Raw genomic sequence first — 18999 nt, forward strand, 5'->3', positions numbered from 1 at the left:
CCAGTAAGTGGAAAATTTGTAAAAATTGGATATTTCCCCCAACACCGTTTTCAAGCCAAAAATGAGAGTTTGTGGTTTTCATCCTATTGCACTGACTGAGTGTCAAAGAGCTAGCATTAACATCATTACAGAGAATACATGCAAAGCTAACCAACCTACCGTTTTCTTCCCAATTTCCCAGCCAGCCTATAATCGGAATAGTACATTTCTAGATTAATATAGAACTCCTTCATTTGGCTTTGAAAATGGCATCAATTTTAGCAGAGCTGTTTAATGTACAGTTATAAAAGGAAGTTCAACTGAAAATACTTCGCCACCAAAAAGTCAATACTAATTGCAGTTTAGTATTTGAATTTCACCCACGATCAAATCAAGGCTTGACTCAGCAACTGCAATGTTTTTGAAAACTACTTTTAACCCCCATAATTGGCTCATTAAGGTGTTTTTATTAATGCTGACACTTTGTCATGAATTGATTTATCATCATCACTTGCAAGACCATGATGGCCTTTCCGGCCCATCCGAGACATGGTCAGTGGATGATATCAAGCACAGGAATCTGAAAAATTAAAACAAAAAAATGTTCATCTAGTATTTTCCCTATTATACCAAGGAAATACCAGGTTGCTAAATATCAGTAAACAAAACTCTCAGTGCAATGTCGCGAATATGGTGCAAACCAAATTCAGTGGTAACTGTCTTGGACTGCATTGTTCCCCTGAACACGTGTTTAACATGTGCCACGTTTTCTTGCCCTTTCACACCTAATTTTGGCCAATTGAGAACGTGCTAGGACAGAATCAGGTTTGTCAGGGGTACGTACTGGGACGGTCGCTGAAATAAATCCGCTAAAATACACTCACCGGCTACTTTAATAGGAACCTGTTCTTGTTTCTAAGATTCCTGTTCTTGGTTGGCAGGAGTGGAACCCAACGTGGTCTTCTGCTGTTGTAGAAGATGCTTTTCTACTCACCACGATTGTAAAGAGTTGCTATATCCTTCCTGGCAGCTCGACCAATCTGGCCGTTTTCCTCTGACCTCTCAACAACAAGGCGTTCGTTTCCACCCACAGACCTGTCGCTCACTCAGTGTCTCTTTTTTACCCCCCCCCCCCCCACACACACACACCATTCTGTGTAAAGACTGTGTGTGAAAACCCCAGGAGATCAGCAGAGTCTGAAATACTCGAACCAGTCCATCCGGCTCAACCCAACACCCATGCCACAGTGAAAGTCACACTTTTGAGATCACAAATTTCCCCCATTCTGATGTTTGAAGTGAACATCATTAACTGAAGCTCTTGATTCGTACCTGCAGGATTTGATGCATTGTGCTGCTGTCCAGGGATCAGCCGATTAGATAACTGCGCAAAACAGCAGGTGTATGGGTGTTCCTATTAAAGAGGCTGGTGAGTGTATACAAATTATCATCTAGTAAGATGTGTTTTGCTTATAATTTGTGAAGGCGCTGACAGTGTACGTGGTTTTATTGAAATATGTAGACATGTTGGCTCTGCCTTTTGTGTTATTTTTGCATTATAGGCTAACAGTCCCTACTATGGTGCATAAAAGGTTGTGCTAAATCTGGGAATGTACAGTAGAACACTTGAGGTTAATGGCAAAAAACACAGTTATGCAAAATCAAAAAGGCCTTAATGGAGGTTAACGACCAAAACTCGCCATACATGCCATCGTAATAAGCACACTGCGAGGCAGAGCATATTTAACTGCTGTATCGTTTAAAGCAGATGTTTCAGATCTGTGCTTGATGATGATTCACTGACCAAGGCATTGTGCATTACGAGCGTGCCTCCGTTTTGGACTTGACGATGGTGATGACACTCGTGGCGGCCACCTTGCCTGGTACGATGATTGGCGTGATTGCGCCCCTGGCAGCTGGTACAGGGCTGCGTGCCACAGTCCTGGCGAAGCTTTGCAGCGCCTCATACTTGGAGCGCAACACGTCTAGCTCTACCTTCATGCTGGCGTTCTCAGAAGCGAGTTTCTCCACCTCTTGCTGCAGCTCAGCTTTTTGCTTCTCCAGTTCTTCCTTCTGCGTGACGCGCTTGACGCGACAGCTGGCGGCATAGCCACGGTTTTTTAGCGTGCGCCGTCGCTGCTTTAGTTGTGCAATCTCCTCCTTGGATAGGCCGCGCAGGTGTTGGTTCAGCTCACGCACTGACATCGACACTAGCTCGTCGTCCGTAAGGCTCGTGCCATTCTCGCCTGGCTCCCGCTTCACCTTAAGAGAGGCGAGAGGAGAAAGAAAAAGTCCAAATGTGTAACGTGGGAGAAACGGAAAACCTGACAAATCAAATGGAACCGCAAACCACAGAACATAAAGCTATTGACACTTGCCTTCAGGGCTTTGTTTCCCTTACTTGTAGTAGTCATGCCACGAGAGCCACACTTGACTATCCTGGAAGACTGTCTGCTGGGACAAAGAAGAGAATGCAAAACATTTAAATGAAAGGTGATTTATTTATGGTCTTTACACATCCACTTTTATTCCAGTGTAATGAAAGACACTAGATCACTCATTGTGGTTGTAAAATCCTAGCTGCCATTTGCATTCAACCAAACATGCGTGCAGAATAGAAACAGGATGCAATTTTTAAATATTAATACGTGAAGTGTCAGGCCATTTGGGATGCCTCAATTAAGTGACGCGTCGTTCTGCGTTTTTATAGATATTACTTTTACTGTTATTCAAAATGTTATTTACTCATGATGTTATTTGAAAAAAAGAGCAAAAATCACCAAGCATGCAGGACCTCTGACGGCGTATTTGCTCTTGACAGATGAAATAAATAGCGAGTTCAGCTTTCCATAGACTCTGGGAACAGTGCTGCATTGAAAAAGCCACGTAAAAACAAATAAATACACTTTTTTTTTGTACAAAATCAACTCGCTGACATTTGGCAAAGCATTTCTGGTAGGTTAGTGCAAAGCCAAGTTACACAGAAACTCGCTACAGAGCCACACATGGCGGAATCAGTGATGCTTCTGAAGTCAAATTCAATGTGGCATCAGCATCAAAATAAAGCTGAACATAGAGGATGCCTTTCACTGGGGCTGGTTAGGCCAGTGTGAGACAGCTTCAGGCGTGAAGAATCACCATTTCATTTGTAACCATCTGAAACAGATCGGGCATTATTAATCATTTTATATTTCATTTCAATATGAGGGTTCTGCATCAGTGATGGTCTATCAAATGTTTGAGCGTCCTGTGGGTGTTTTTGTCTTACCTGGTATTAGAGCTCTCTCAGTATTCTGTGTATGCATGTTTGAGAGAGCTTATCTAATGGACTGTTTTTTTGTGTGCGCGCGCACGTTGTATTGGATGGAGCTGATACAGCTGGGTCACAGCAGGAGTAGAATCACACAGGCCAAACCAGCAGTTTTGGCACCATGACGCACGTTCGTTTTATCTTTTTACCCTTGTGAGGACCTCCCACTGACAATTATTAATGTGGCTAATTATTGCTATGCTACACCTAAACATATTCCTTACATTAACCTAAGGAACCAAAATTAAACCTTTTTTTTTTTTTTTTTTTTAAATAAAGCAGTTTTCCTCAAGGAGACCAACCAAATGACCCTACAAGGTCAACTCTAACATGTATTCGTATCCTTGTGGGGACGTTTGGTCCCTACGAAGATATTAAAAACACCCCATCCCCTCCCCCCACACAACACGGGTATGCTGGCTCAGCATCCTCATACCATTGCACTAGCTGCCAAACGCACGGTCACCAGCAGTTCACTGCTGGACTCCATCCATCCCACTGCACCTGTGGGTATCCGACTGTGCCTTTTTCACACGCCCTGCATGTGCAACCGTGGACAGACAAGTATATAGAGGACAATTGTAAAACTGGATAAGCAAGCGGATCTTCCTTTTAGTACTAGCGGTATAAAAAAAAGAGAGGCGAGGACTCTAGGTCACTCACGCTACACAGTACTTCCCTAATGTAATGCAATAAAAGGTTGCCCCAGGGATGACCTGGACTCGGTTGCTCTCAACAAAGAAGCATAGACATGGTGTTCACCACAGCCAGACAGGAGGATACAGCAACTATTTAACCTAATTATAGCACAGAGAAAGAATATAAAGATGCTGTATATTGAAGAAAGAAGCACCATCAGGATAAGTAAAAGGTCTTTTATAAGGTGATGAGGCCATAAAATGGGTCAGTTCCTGTGGCATACTGTATGCAATATCAGTTATGTTCATGGGTGCTGTAAGGCAGATTATAATTAACTTATAGCTCTCTTATGACCGTTAATGCGATGACATTTTACAACTGATGACTTTGATTGCTGCTCCAATGCACATCTCATTCCAGCGTTTTAGTTGGAATAACAGTGACACAGCGGTGCAGTGATTAACACTGGGAAGAAGGCAGTGTTGTAGTCGAGTCACTAAACCTCAAGCAGGGCTCTACGTTAACTTTGAGACATGGTTGCCCTTTGTAGAAATCTGGTTGCCCGAACTCAGAACATGGTTGCCCAAATATTACATATTTTTTTATTTATTATTCAACCTTCTCAGACGCTGTCTGTATCAACAAGCATTGACACTAGCGCCCTGTGCGAGTAATTAGTCATGTAGTGAAGGACATACCAATATTCAGTCCCCCCAGGATTCCGCGGGCCTTTTTTGTGATTATTGCGGGCTAAAATGGCTGATGTTGCGGTGGGTTTTCCAAAAAATTGTGATGAAAGTTGTGGTGTTTTTGAGGTTTTTGTTGCGATTACATTGCGGGAGGAAGTGAAAGTTGCGAGAAATTGTTGCGATTTTCTCTTTTTGTGATTAAAATTGAGTGATATGTTAAATATTAAGTTATTACTGAAAAACTATTGATTAAAAAAACAAAGACACTGAGAAATGGTCCTATAAACAACTTTACCAATATAAAAGATTACCAGGACTACAAAAATGCAGAAAAATAGGCTTTACTTATCCAAATGCACCTCAGCTTTCATGTAAGAAAAAAAACAAAAACCTTAATACTAGTACTGTGTGCAGGCAGTCTCTCCTGAAGACTAAATTAAACAATAATTATAAACTAATAAAATAAATGGCTCAGGCTTCATAGAAGAAAAAAAAAAAAAACTATTTGAACAGAATCTCACAGTATGATGCTGAAGCTGCCTAAACAATGGAAAATAAAATACCATTTTGGCAAAAATGTTGGCATCCATTAATTTCTTGTATTAAGTAAAAAAATAATGTAAAGTGCGCACAGTCCTTCACTGTAAACATAACACACTTTCAGTAACAGAATTTAAGCCTATTTAAACACTGACTCGCACATGCAGCGTTGCCAGATACTGCTGACGTTTTCCAGCCCAAAATATGTTCAAAACCCACCAAAATGCACTTAAAACTGCCCAATCTGGCAACACTGCGCACATGCTGCTTCTCTTGAACGTATACACGGAAGTAAGGCGGAAGGTAGTTTGTTGATGTCACCTCAAGACGACGCCAACGATTGGTCAAATTTGCGGGAACGTTGCGGTGATTGGATATAATTGCAACACCGTCCTGAATTTGCGGGGATTGGTTGAATTTGCAAATTGCAACATCGCGAAATCCTGGAGGGTCTGAATAGAACACTGAATATGCACTACGCGATAATTATTAGCAATGGGAAACTGCATTGCGAGCCCGCGATGTGGAAATGTGAATTCCGCTAGTTGTTGAACATCCCGTAATAACATGGACGCGGTCTTTCCGAGTCAAACAATCGCAAATCGTGATGGAATTTCATCATAATATGAATGAATAAACATCGTTTTTCACGCAAGTTGACATATTTGGGTAGTTGCCCGATCAGGCAAGCATTTGTGAGAGTCTGGTTGTCCGAGTCTATTGAATGGTTGCCCCGGGCAATCGGGCTACTGTTAATGTCGAGCCCAGTCTCGAGTCCCCAGTGTTCAAGTCCAAGTCATTCAAAAAAAAATTTCGAGTCAAGTCCGAGAACAAGACTCCAACCGTACCGTTTGACGGTGGCTGTTTCAGCGCCATTACCGTTAGTTTGTTCCTGAACACAACATATTAACAGGTGAATGTGCCTTCTCTTTATCAGCGAGTGCGAAGTATTCTGTCAGAGATGGTTGGGAGACGGATGTAAGTGCAGAAGGTGTGTTTTATTAATACAAGTGAAGACAGGTAAACAATCCAGAACGGCAGGCAAAGTTGTGAAACAGGCGATAGGTCGAGCGAGGCACAAACGGGCTATTGTAGACTCGGAAGAATCAAAGACGAGAAACAGGAAATCAGGGATCAGGAAACCAAACAAGGAAATAAGGCTCAGTAATGTCAGCAATGCAACTCAATACTTTGCAAAGTAAGTGTGTTTTTCAGTTTTTATATAGGCGCGCTGATTACACTTTAATCCTGTGCAGGTGCGAGTTGTTTATGGTGTGCCAGTGTGCGCTGTCTGGAGCGCGCCCGAGAGTCTATCTGATGCACACGCCGAGGCACGCAGGTGTGACGCTCTCTTGCGCGAAATTAGTACAAAATTAAATGTAGATATAAATATCTTATACCAAATTATTATGGCATGTTATAAAAAATAAAGAAATCAGTGTCCTCATCTCCAACTTACGAATCCGAATGCATTTAACACACAAGTCCAAGTCGAGTCACGAATCCTTAAAATTAGGGCACAAGTCAGACTCGAGTCAGAGTCCTGGACTCAAGTACTACAAGCCTGGAAGAAGGTTCTGGGTTTGAATGTTGCTGCTGAAGGGCCTTTCTGTGTGGAGTCTACATGTTCTCCCTGTGCCTGCGTGGGTTTCCTCACACAGTCCAAACACATGTGGAGTGGGTCAACTGTCCACTCTAAATCACCCATAGGTACGAGCGAGTGTGAATGGTGGTTCGTCTCTGCATCAGCCCTGGCATCCTACCCAGGGTATACCCCACCTCTCACCCGAAGTCAGTTGGGATTGGCTCTGGCTTTCCTGTAACCCTGACTGATGAGCGATAAAAAAGAAAAGCTGGTTCAAATATCTTGTACTGCCAGAACTTGTCCATCTTCGGCCGTAAATATGCTAAATCAGTCTGTGGTGAGAGAGTTACATTTAGCCACCAATGCCGATTTTTGTCTGTGACATTATCATAATGAAAATCATGCAGTGTAAAGCAGGCTTAACTAACCTGTAGACTGTTAAGTCAGTCAGGCGTAAAAACTTTGGTCGTGTAGTCTAGGATAAAACAAAACTGGACACAGTCAGGGTGGCACAGTGTAGAATTTTGCATGTTCTGCCCATGTCTGTGGATTTCCTCTGGTTTCTTCCCACTTGCGCCTAGCTGTGAATGAACTTGTGAATGAGTGTGCGTGTGTGTGTGTGTGTGTGTGAGAGAGAGAGAATGGTGTCCTGCACTAGACTGGCATTCCATTCAAGGTGTATTCGCGCCTCATGGCCAGTGTTCTTCGTATAGACTCTGGACCCACCAAGACTCTGACCAGGATAAAGCGGTTATTAAATGTGAGTGAATGGGGTGAGCGTAGACACAGCCAGTTACATAAGCAAAAAGTAGGCATAGATGTCTGAATCATTTGCAACAACAGTAAGATAAGACACGTCTAAATCTCATGTACTCAAGCTACCCTGGAATAAAATGCATTTTATTAGCCGTTCCTACAAATCACTGGTCTGTACACTCACCGGGAACTTGTTTTGGATTCTAAGGTTCCTGTTCTTATCGCATCGCTCCTGTGGAGGACGGCCCTATGAGGACAGTTGAGGGTTACACCTGGAGGACGCTCTGGACTCTTACAGTAATGCTTTTATGGCTGAGGACTACAGTTGACTTGCTAACTTTAGGACTGCAGTTGTCATGAACAGTTTTGCACTCAAGTTTCCATCAATGAAGAGTTACAACATCAACGAAACTGACTTCATGTTAAAACTGTTATTATAGTCATGCTGTCTGTTGTTGCCCAAATGAGGATGGGTTCCCTTTTGAGTCTGGTTCCTCTTGAGGTTTCTTCCTCATGTCGTCTGAGGGAGTTTTTCCTTGCCACCGTCGCCACAGGCTTGCTCATTGGGAATAGATTAGGGACAAAATTAGCTCATGTTTTAAGTCGTTCAAATTCTGTAAAGCTGCTTTGCGACAATTTTTATTGTTAAAAGCGCTATACAAATAAACTTGACTTGGCTGGCAGGAGTGTGGTCTTCTGCTGTCGCATGCTGAGATGCTTTTCTGCTCACCATGGTTGTAAAGAGTTGCTATGAGGGTGCTATATCCTTCCTGGCAGCTCGAACCAATCTGGCCATTTTCCTCTGACCTCTCTGATCAACAAGGTGTTTCCACTTACAGAACTGTCGCTCACTCAGTGTTTGTTTTTTGTTTTTCGCACCATTTTGTGTAAACTAGAGACGGTTGTGTGTGTGAGAACCCCAGGAGATCAGCAGTTTCTGAAATACTCAAACCAGTCCAACACTCATGCCGCAGTAAAAGAGATCCCTTTTTCCCATTCTGATGTTTGAAGTAAACATTAACTGAAGCTCTTGATTTGTATCTGCATGATTTTATGCATCGTACTGCTGTCCAGGGATTGGCTGATTTAGATAACTGCATAAAACAGCAGGTGGATGAGTGTTTCTAATAAAGTGGCCGGTGAGTATGTATTGCCACTTATCCAAAGGAACGGCTCATACGCTTCATGTATCTTCAGACTTGACTTTAGAAATGCTGGTGTAAATCCAGTGCATGGAATGATGCATGCCGAACCGCGCGGCCTGCTGCAAACATCTGTCTTATTTGTCCTATCTACATTATGTCTTCAGAAAAACCCTGGACACCACCATTTCACATTTCAGTATTCTGGAAACAATGGTAAATAAATAAAGACTGAAGTGGGGATACAGGCGGCATGGTGGTGTAGTGGTTAGCACTGTCACCTCACAGCAAGAAGGTTCTGGGTTCGAGCCCAGTGGCTGACGCGGGCCTTTCTGTGTGGAGTTTGCATGTTCTTCCCATGTCTGCGTGGGTTTCCTCCACAGTCCAAAGACGGACAGGTTAGGCTAATTGGTGACTCTAAATGGACGATGAGCGTGAATGGTTGGTTGCCTCTGTGTCAGCCCTGCGATGATCTGGCGACTTGTCCAGGGTGTACCCTGCCTCTCGCTCACAGTCAGCCGGAATAGGCTCCAGCTTGCCTCCCTGAACAGGAGTTGTGGTTACAGATAATGGATGGATGAAGTGAGGACATACACCACTAAGATTTTTTTTTTTTTATTTAAGGGATGTACTGATCCAATATTGATAATCCATACCAGGACCTATACTTCCCTGACTCAGCACAGATCATGGAGTGAACACAAGATACCACTTATGTTAAAGTGTGGCATTATTACACTTCTGATGTTTTGCAGAATCTCATCTCATCTCATTATCTGTAGCCGCTTTATCCTGTTCTACAGGGTCGCAGGCAAGCTGGAGCCTATCCCAGCTGACTACGGGCGAAAGGCAGGGTACACCCTGGACAAGTCGCCAGGTCATCGCAGGGCTGACACATAGACACAGACAACCATTCACACTCACATTCACACCTACGGTCAATTTAGAGTCACCAGTTAACCTAACCTGCATGTCTTTGGACTGTGGGGGAAACCGGAGCACCCGGAGGAAACCCACGCGGACACGGGGAGAACATGCAAACTCCGCACAGAAAGGCCCTCGCCGGCCCCGGGGCTCGAACCCGGACCTTCTTGCTGTGAGGCGACAGCGCTAACCACTACACCACCATCTCCAACTCAATTCCAGCAGGTAATTTCTCCTTCTTTGAAATGACTGAGAAAGAAATCTTCATATAGCATGCTTCTCTGGAATTGGGCCTGCAAAACACCCATCCTAATAGGCAGTCTAAAATAGTGAATAGTAAATCAATTCAAGGGCAATTTTTTTTCCCGGATGGATTTGTTGTTTGGAAGACAATTTATTTCTGCAGTTTTTAACTAAACAGAAAACATGCATTTGTTTGTTTACATTGTTACCCTGGACAGTTGACGATTGGAAAAAGACCAGGCAATGTTTTGCCACTGCCCAATTTTCACTCGTTCCATTTCAGTGAGCCTGTACTCACTGTAGCCTCAGAGTCCTGTTCTTGGCAGACAGCAGCTGAACTTGATGTGGTCTTTGGCTGTTGTAGCCCATTTGCCTCAAGGTTCGATGTGTTGGGTGCTCGGAGATGCTTTTCTGCTTATCATGGTTGTAAAGCGTGGTTAGTTAGTTACTATAGCCTTCCTAGCAGGTAGAATGGTGTGGTCATTCTAGTCGTTTCTGAAATACTCAAACCTGTAGCACTAAAACCCATGCCACAATCTCAGTCACTAAGATCACGTTTTCGCCGTTCTCATGTTTAATGTGAAAATGAAGCTTGTGACCTGCAGCTATATGATTTTAGGCATTGTGCTGCTGCCACATGATTGGCTGATTTTTATAATAATTTGTGGGTGGCACGGTGGTGTAGTGGTTAGCACTGTCGCCTCACAGCAAAAAGGTTCTGGGTTCGAGCCCAGCAGCCGACGGGGGGGCCTTTCTATGTGGAGTTTGCATGTTCTCCCTGCATGTGTGGGTTTCCTCCACGGTTCAAAGATATGCGGTTAGGTTAATATGGGATGACCTTGGGCTGAAGTGCCTTTGAGTGAGGCACCTAATCCCCAAACTGCTCCCGGTATATTATCACTGCTTCAGAGGGGTTAAATGCAGAGCATGGATTTCACTGTGCTTGAGTGTGCGTGTGAAAAAGCAGTTTTACAGGTCTTCTTGATACAGTGGCTGGTGAGGGTATCTTGCGCTACGTTCACACTGCAAGGCTTAATGCTCAATTCTGATTTTTTTGTGAAATCCGATTTTTTTGTGAGGTCGTTCACATTAATAAATATATGCGACTTGTGTGTGATCCTCAGTATGAACGAAAAGCGACCCAAAAGTGTTCCGCATGCGCATTGCAGGATACGACGACGTCACACGCAGTGAGCATGGTCAGTGTTTACGGAAGTAAAACCGCCCGGTTGCGGTATGACCCATCCAATCTAGCTTGAATAGCTGTATCCCCCCAAATGGAAATCAGCTCCCTAACCTCTGCATCCTTCCATTGAGAAGATTCAGAACCTTCACAGCCCGAAGCGTCCCTCGCATTGATGTCATGCGCAGGGGCGCAGATACGGTTTTTGAACTGGGGGGGGGGGGGGGGGGGGACAAAGCTGCCAGCAAACCAACCCCAACGCCTGTCAAACTTGTTGTGGGTTACCATAGCAACCAAGCTCGAGCTCGCAACCTGTGCAGTCTGCGCAGCTCAACCAACCGAATATCAGTCTTTGTTTTGTTTTATGTGAGTTGTTGCAACTATGTATACACTGCCGTGCACCTCAATAAACCGAATGGTAATTAGTCTTTTGATTTTTCCGTGAGGTTTGCCTTATGCAAAGTGGGGGGGACCGAACGAAGTGAATTTAAATCTGGGTGGGACGAGTCCCACCCTCTATCTGCGCCCGTGATTATGCGCCATGTTGTTGTAACATTTTTGAGAGACCCGCCGCCTACTTCAGCGCAGAATAGTGACATTTGTGGCTTGTTGATGACGTGTAAGTCGGATGAATGCGACCTGGCGGTTCAGACTAAAGTCACATATGAAAAGAGCGGATAGGAATCGGAATTAGGACCACATATCCAAACGGCCTGGGTCGGATTTGAAAAAAATCGGATCTGTGTCGTTCATATTGTCAATAAAAGATCGGATACAGGTCACATATGGGCGAAAAGATCGGATTTGAGTCACTTCAGCCTGCAGTGTGAACGTAGCCTTGGTCAACTTTTAGTCCGAGTAAAGAGAACTCCAAATGCACCAATTTTTTTTCTTCCCCTTTCTGTTTTCAATACAATACCGAAATTAAAGATTCGACAATGCGTCGATGCTGATCTTGGTCCGGTACTAAAATATTTGACAAGTTTCTGTTGCCAAGTGATGCAAAAGCACAATGGTGTCAGAATTTCTGTCCTGTCTCAATGCAAGATCAGTGCCGAGATGGTCAACATCAAAATGACTGGTACATCCCATTATTAAAAAAAAAAAAAAAAAAAAAAAAAAAAAAAGGCATTTTATTTCAAAACAAAGTCCAAGAAAAGAGCTTTTCTCCATCCAGTCAAAGTTGAAGAGGCGAACTGCTTTCTCTTACCCCAGAGAAGAACGCATGCATTGCCTCCTCTAAGTGTTTTTCTCTCATTTGTGGCTGCTCAGTTAAGGGTGCAGGGGCTCAGGAGGCCAGTGCTGAGGGGTTTGGGGAGGTGAAGCCACTATCTTTTGCAGGCGCAAGCTGAATTTTTATGAATCACCAGGAAGAACGCTGACAAATCAGGGCTGATTACTTGCAGAGGAGAGACATCACACCCACAGGAAAATACAAAGCGCTGAGTGAGGTTGTTGAGGGGAGAGAGAGAGAGAGAGAGAGAGAGAGAGAAGCAGCCTTGTGAAAAATGCACCCTCAACACATTTGGAGGTGCTCAGAAAGAGGAGGGGAGGAAAAACCCTGATCTCAGCAAGGACCACAACCAAGGCACCAATTAAAGAGCTGTGAAGTTCAACTAACATGACCAGAGCCATCATTTTCCTACTTTCAGATTCTTTCACAGTAAATCCCTGAGACTATTCAGGACTGTTGAAGTTTAAAGATAGAAATAAGGATCATGAAACTGTAAATGTAGGTGGGGTTTACATTAGACCGTATCAGCGGATCATCAGATTAACGTTTTTAAAAACGATTAGCGTGCACACAGCAACGCCAATACACGGACACGCTATCGGCACGTAAGTCGAAATGCGTCAGTGCGGCTCATCGCTTCCTCCTCAGCGGCTGCGCTCCAAATCACTCCGCCCTGAACAGCGAGTGCCCTCTGGAGGGTGCGCACTCCGGCCCTGCGCAGCTCACAGAGCGCGCGAGTGAAGCGCACGAGCAGTGATTCGGGACTGAGCCGCTGTGCGCAAGTCACTTACCACTTGCAAGTGGAAGGATGGCAAGCCTAAAGACAATCATAACTACACAATGGGCAGTATTTGCATCAGTATTTTCATACTTTTATACTCTTTAATGAAAGGTGATACAAGGCGGAAGTCCGCGCCGTTTTTCAGCAGTCGCGTCACATGACCAACGCCAGCGAATCAGGAAGGTGGACGTCACAGTGACGTTGTCCAATGACGACGCCAGCTAGAGCTCAGCACAGCGTATCCGCGTATTCTCAATGTTTACACAGCACCGGACCAGACACGATCTGGATTGAATACGTGGACCCTGGCGGATTCCCGTTTCCCGGCGTTTTAATGTAAACGGACAGTGCATCCGCGAAGAAAACGAGACAGATACGGTCTAATGTAAACTTGGCCGTAGATCATCAGTACCAAGACCTCTCGAGTGCTGGAGTTAACGATGGTGCCTCCAAGTGTCCTTTAAAGCCCCCCCCCACCTCAATTAAAAATGTCCTCTGCTCCCAACACAGCTGATTGAACTAATCCTATATTAAATCATCTCTTCCTGATAAAATGTTTGAGTTGGGTGGTTGGAAGTTAGGTTGGGAACTTGTGCTTTAAGACAACTAGGGTCATATCATGGCAAATACAAGATTGACAGGTTTCACTCACCCAATACATATTCAGCAATCTTCCACTTTATTGGACAATTTAAAAAAAAAAAGGGGGGGGGGCACTACAAGCATTTGGGGTTCAAATGTAGTGAAGGCTGGTCAGGGACATTCATGGTTCTGGATGGGCACATTCCATCCCATGTAAGCCAAACAAAGCAGTAAGAAGACTGTCCAAGCCATAATGGCAAACAAAAGCTGTCCGTCATTATGTAGGATCCCAAACACAGCATCATCCATTCATTATCTGTAACCACTTATCCTGTGCAGGGTCGTGGGCGAGCTGGAGCCTATCCCAGCTGACTATGGGCGAGAGGTGGGGTACACCCTGGACAAGCCGCAGGGCTGACACATGGAGACAAACAACCATTCACATTCACACCTACGGTCAATTTAGAGCCACCACTTAGCTTAACCTGCATGTCTTTGGACTGTGGGGGAAACCGGAGCACCTGGAGGAAACCCACGCGGACACGGGGAGAACATGCAAACTCCGCACAGAAAGGCCCCTGTCGGCTACTGGGCTCGAACCCAGAACCTTCCTGCTGTGGGGCGACGGTTTAAGCACTACACCACCATGCCGCCCCAAACACAGCATCACTACACATCAAATACTAACCCCAAGAAGCCAAAAGGCAAACTGAGACCGACCCTGAACCATCTTCTAGATATTGCTTGACATTTAAAAAAAAAAAAATCACCTGATTGACTGACTGAAAATACTCATGGACCCATAATCTTTTCTTATCCTTGTGTCCAAATATGTAAACCATATTGCAACGAACACCTCGGATGAACTTTGTGGGATGGGCACGTGCAACCCCAGTGTTTTCACGTAATAAAAATGTTCCTTCAGAAACATTTTTAGTAATGGGTTAATACAGTTCCTACAGTAAGTAGCAATAAAGCCATGCTAAATTATCATGCTGATCTTTTGGTGTTAAAACAAGTACAATGATGCTGAGGATGGGAACACCTCAGCATCAGAGGCAGGAAAAATATGAGACCAATCGGGAGCAATCAACCTGAAATCAACATGGCGTAACTTTTCCCCCCTCTGTTGCAACCTTGTTGGAAAATCAGTTCTACATGAATAATTTCAGAACTCAAAGAAAACTCAGTTTGCTAATTAAGACAGACCATCAGCAAGCGCTTGGGCAACTTTCTGTATTTAATTTCATGCATGATCCACACCTAATATTAATGTGCAACACAGCACTACCCTTTCCGCATGTTCCTTCAGCATTCATCAGATGCTGAAGGAACAAAAAAACCCTCATTTTTTATACACACACACACACACACACACACACACACATATACCAGCAATGACATTCAAATCTAATCATCCCTCCCTTCAGTAGACTGAAGTCAATTATCAAACAAGCTGCGTGTGTCGAGCGCCATTTAACTGCGAATTAAAAATCAGGCTCTGCTGATGCCTGCCAGGGTAAGGGAAGGAGGCTGGCATCAATTTGTGTATCGAAGTAAACACTAAGTGCTAGAAAGGCAGGGAAGCCATCAAGTAGCAGGTATTCGGAGCGTGAAATAAGAGTGATGGAAAGAGAGGGAGGAAATTATACAATCGTTTCACATGGCAGAAAAGGGGAGCAACGATGGGCTGATATCAGGGAGTAAAATAAAAAATTGTATCACCCTCATTCGTTCGAGCTGACAGAAGGGTAGATTTCAGGGTACCACCAGTATTGTCTATTTGCGAAGGAGAGTTTTTAGGCATAGCAGGCTCCACAGGTATTCACACTCGAGCCGTGTGGGTCAAGCTGTTCGGAGGCACGGACTTTCAAAGAGGAGCTTTGTTTGACAAGACGTTTCTTCTTCCTGTGAAAACTGGCACACATGGCATGAACTTTGGGTCCTGCATCAGACATTTGATATCGTTATAAAAAGATAAAAAAAAATTTTCCATGCCATATTGATTCCGTAGGAGCTGCTGCCCTCCACGTGAGAAGAGACCCCTTTTTTTTTTTTTTTTGGAGAGCAAACAAAGACTTGAACCTTCTTCGTATATGCCTGAAATTAGTGGAAATAGATGTGTTCAAATCTCGCTGCTGCTTGAAAGTAAAGGTGCAAGAGGCTTGTTGGTAATAAAATGCTGAACTTGCCAGTGTGAACCAGTGCATTACGATAACCTCGAGATTCTCAAGTGCGGTAAAATACAAGGCTTTTTATATTCTGCCTCAAGCACCAGATCTAGAGCAAACAGACCTGGCAAAGAAATCTATGCTTTCAACCCACACACTGGCAAAATGTGGTCTACATGTACCACAGCTCTACTTTTGAGAAGAAAAGTACATTTGGTTAGCCATAATAACCTGTAATCAGATATTACTTTGGGAAGCTCAGTTACTCCAATATTTTATTCATGATCAGCTTCAGTGCTGTATTTTTTTTGGGGGGGGGGGGGGACGGGCGGGAAGAAAACGCCAAACCTTCTGCCATTAGCAGAACAAAAGGCACGGGCATAGCTGTTTTTACAGTCACAAACTGCCTCTTTATGTCTGTAAGCTACCGTTTAATAGCATTTCATCAGTTTAACAGTAGGAGAGCTTGGAAAAACGGTTCTCCAAACAGCAAGATTCAGAATAAATCAGTACTATATACACAAGTTACTTACTAATGAAGAATGGGAGACTGTTAAAATAATGTGTATATTATGCCACTATTAACTATAGCCTAATTACAAATAGTCTTGGGCAAATAACTAGACGAATACACAAATGATCTATAAATCGCATTCATGTTGTAAGGAAATGTTCTAAAACCCATTAATCGCTTCCTTCATTATCAAGTAATCTATTAATTAATCACGCTAACAACTAAGGATTTCAAAGTTTCAAAATGTTATGAAATCCTCTTTTTAACTGAAGCTATAATATCATATAAATTACAAGGAAATCGTTTCACTAATGCGGCAAATTTGTGAAAGAAGACTGAAGGTAGTAAATGAACACAAGTGAAGCATCCTTGCAAATCCAGCATCTGCAGCGAAAGCAGATACGACTCGGCAGGGCGAAGCACTGAAAGTCCACACTTGCAGCAAGTTTCATCATCAGCATCTCCCTCCCAACACCCCTTTAAAATTCTTCTTCTTCTTTCACTCCCCCCCCCCTTCATGGCTTTAGCTCTTGGCTCTCCCAATTCTCTATGCAGATTGCTTTTGAGGACATGCCCCGCCCCCTCTAAACAAACAATTTCTCAAGGACTCTCTGTGGTCTAGTAACTTATAAACATGCTGCAACAGCCGTCCAAGACGTTTTTCCTCTCCGCGCTCAACTCTTTCTCCCGGTTTCATCAACTCCCCCTGCACCCCCCATTTCTGTCTATCTGCCTGAACACACCTTATCCAATGAGCATCAGGAACAACATATAGGCCTGTACAGACATGATGCACTAGGATTGGTCAAATGGTAGCCACTTGGATCTGATGGACCAAAAATCTCTCAACCAATGCCCAACATCTATTCAACCCCCCCACACACACTGTTTTCTAGCCACACCACCCCCTACTGCACATAGAAGGCCCTCATCTGTTCTTGTTACCTTCGTGGCAGGAGAAAGAGAAATGACAGAACCAGGCCTCCTGACACAAAAGGGTGCAGGCGTAATAAATAAAAGTATGCATCTGATCTGAGATGAAAGGGCCATTTTACGACTTCTGTGCATCCTGAATGATCTTGTTATTCATCTGTGAAAGAAAGGCACCATTATTTAGATCACAATGCTAAGATGGCAGCATGGGTTACAGTTCTGTTGTTATTCCTGTCCTGTCAGGGTGTAGAGTAAAGCTTAATGTGTCCGGTTCCGGGCTTTTAAGTGTGACCACAAGCTGAAAATAGAGGATCTTAATTGAGAGGGATGCAAAGTGATGGGAGTTAATGCAGCTACTGAGAGTCTGTGGTCACCAGAGAGAGAGAGAGAGAGAGAGAGAGAGAGAGAGGTTGCTGTTGAATGTTTTATGATAAATCATAAGCTTAAGAGTAAACACTGACAGACAGGGGACCAAAAATACAAAATAAAAAATGATGCACATCAATTATAGTAACCAGAAGCTTGTCACTTTTAATTTACACCAGGAAGCATGTTTGGATAAATCGAAACGCATTCTAACAGGTCGTCTTCTTCGAGATTTGTTTAGAAATGATACAAGTGGAACGTGACAACACACACACAATCAGCCGTTTGTGAAACCAAAGCACCAGGTCGCACCAAATATTCACCATATCGCTGATTGTGATGAATCAGCAGCCGGGGGAAGAAAAAGCAGCTCGCAGCGTCTCAAACAATGGAATCCGCTCGGAGCGTTCAAGCGCTGATTAACCTTCAGCTGATCACAATGAAGCCGATCTGACACAACTCCCTACAGACACCGGATTTAAAGCAGCGACCGGACAACCTCCCGGTTATTTTATCCCGGAATAAAAGCAGAAGCGGCGGCGGCGGCGGCCTCCTACCTGATGGCGCGCTTTAAAAACAGGAGCGTCGATTGGATTTGATGAAACAGCAGCGCTCGTGAGCTGCGCGTGTGCATGAGCTAGCAAACTAACGCGCCGATCCGGTTACACATTCTTCTTCTTCTTCTCTTTCTCTGGCGACCACGAGCCCCCTAGCTGTCACTACACACGCTCGTGATTTCGGTTCCAGACGACCAGCGCCTCCTTCCTTCCTTCCTTTCCTCCTTCGTGCTGAACGAACGGATAAAGGGAATCCCCCCGACAACCTGCTGTACCCGCGGCGCGGCGGTGTCGGAGGCGGAAGTGCTCCGTTTAGGGATGAATCAGCTATATTTAGTGAAGCAGGTGGAAAGCGCGCGCGACAGCTGTGAATAGATGGCAGCGCAGCGCGCGTGCACACTCAGCATTTAACAAAGCGCGTCTTCTTCTTCTTCTGCTACTTCTGTTTCTTCTTCGACGCACGACTTGACTGAACTCGGTCCCGTGAGACACTCCAGTATTGTTCCGACTCCTGGCTAGAGAGAGAAACCGGAGACACTGGGTCCGTTCGGATTGCCAAGCGCGTGTGTATATATATACAGTATGATGCGTCGTTCTTTTGCTATAACATGATGTTGTTGTCCTTAATCTTGTTTCGACGTCATATGTTTGGTCACGTGGGTTCATTCATCAAACACCGTATACGTACCAAAGGACGAAACACGCACGGATCGTTTACATTGTGGAAGTACGGAAGCCGAACAGTGTTGTGTTGTTCAGAATCTCATCTCATCTCATCTCATTATCTCTAGCCGCTTTATCCTGTTCTACAGGGTCGCAGGCAAGCTGGAGCCTGGTCATCACAGGGCTGACACACAGACAGCCACTCACA

General features: G+C 44.3%; 1 protein-coding gene across 2 annotated transcripts; it reads right to left on the reverse strand.

Annotated features, from left to right (window-relative positions):
* Positions 1 to 1120: 1120 nt before the first annotated feature.
* Positions 1121 to 18416, reverse strand: mafga (v-maf avian musculoaponeurotic fibrosarcoma oncogene homolog Ga). Of its 2 annotated transcripts, XM_060902529.1 has the most exons (4): positions 18129 to 18197; positions 2760 to 2847; positions 2358 to 2430; positions 1121 to 2241 (listed from the first exon to the last, which is right to left on the reverse strand). In XM_060902529.1, exons 3-4 carry the CDS (start codon positions 2391 to 2393, stop codon positions 1798 to 1800), a joined length of 480 nt encoding a protein of 159 aa, XP_060758512.1. In that variant the 5' UTR covers positions 2394 to 2430; positions 2760 to 2847; positions 18129 to 18197; the 3' UTR covers positions 1121 to 1797. The 2 variants fall into 2 exon arrangements, with proteins under 2 accessions (XP_060758512.1, XP_060758511.1); XM_060902528.1 differs by lacking the exon at positions 2760 to 2847 and having other exon boundaries at positions 18129 to 18416.
* Positions 18417 to 18999: the final 583 nt, after the last annotated feature.

This window comes from Neoarius graeffei, chromosome 20 (assembly GCF_027579695.1).
Source record: "Neoarius graeffei isolate fNeoGra1 chromosome 20, fNeoGra1.pri, whole genome shotgun sequence".
In the NCBI taxonomy this organism is placed as follows: Eukaryota; Metazoa; Chordata; class Actinopteri; order Siluriformes; family Ariidae; genus Neoarius; species Neoarius graeffei.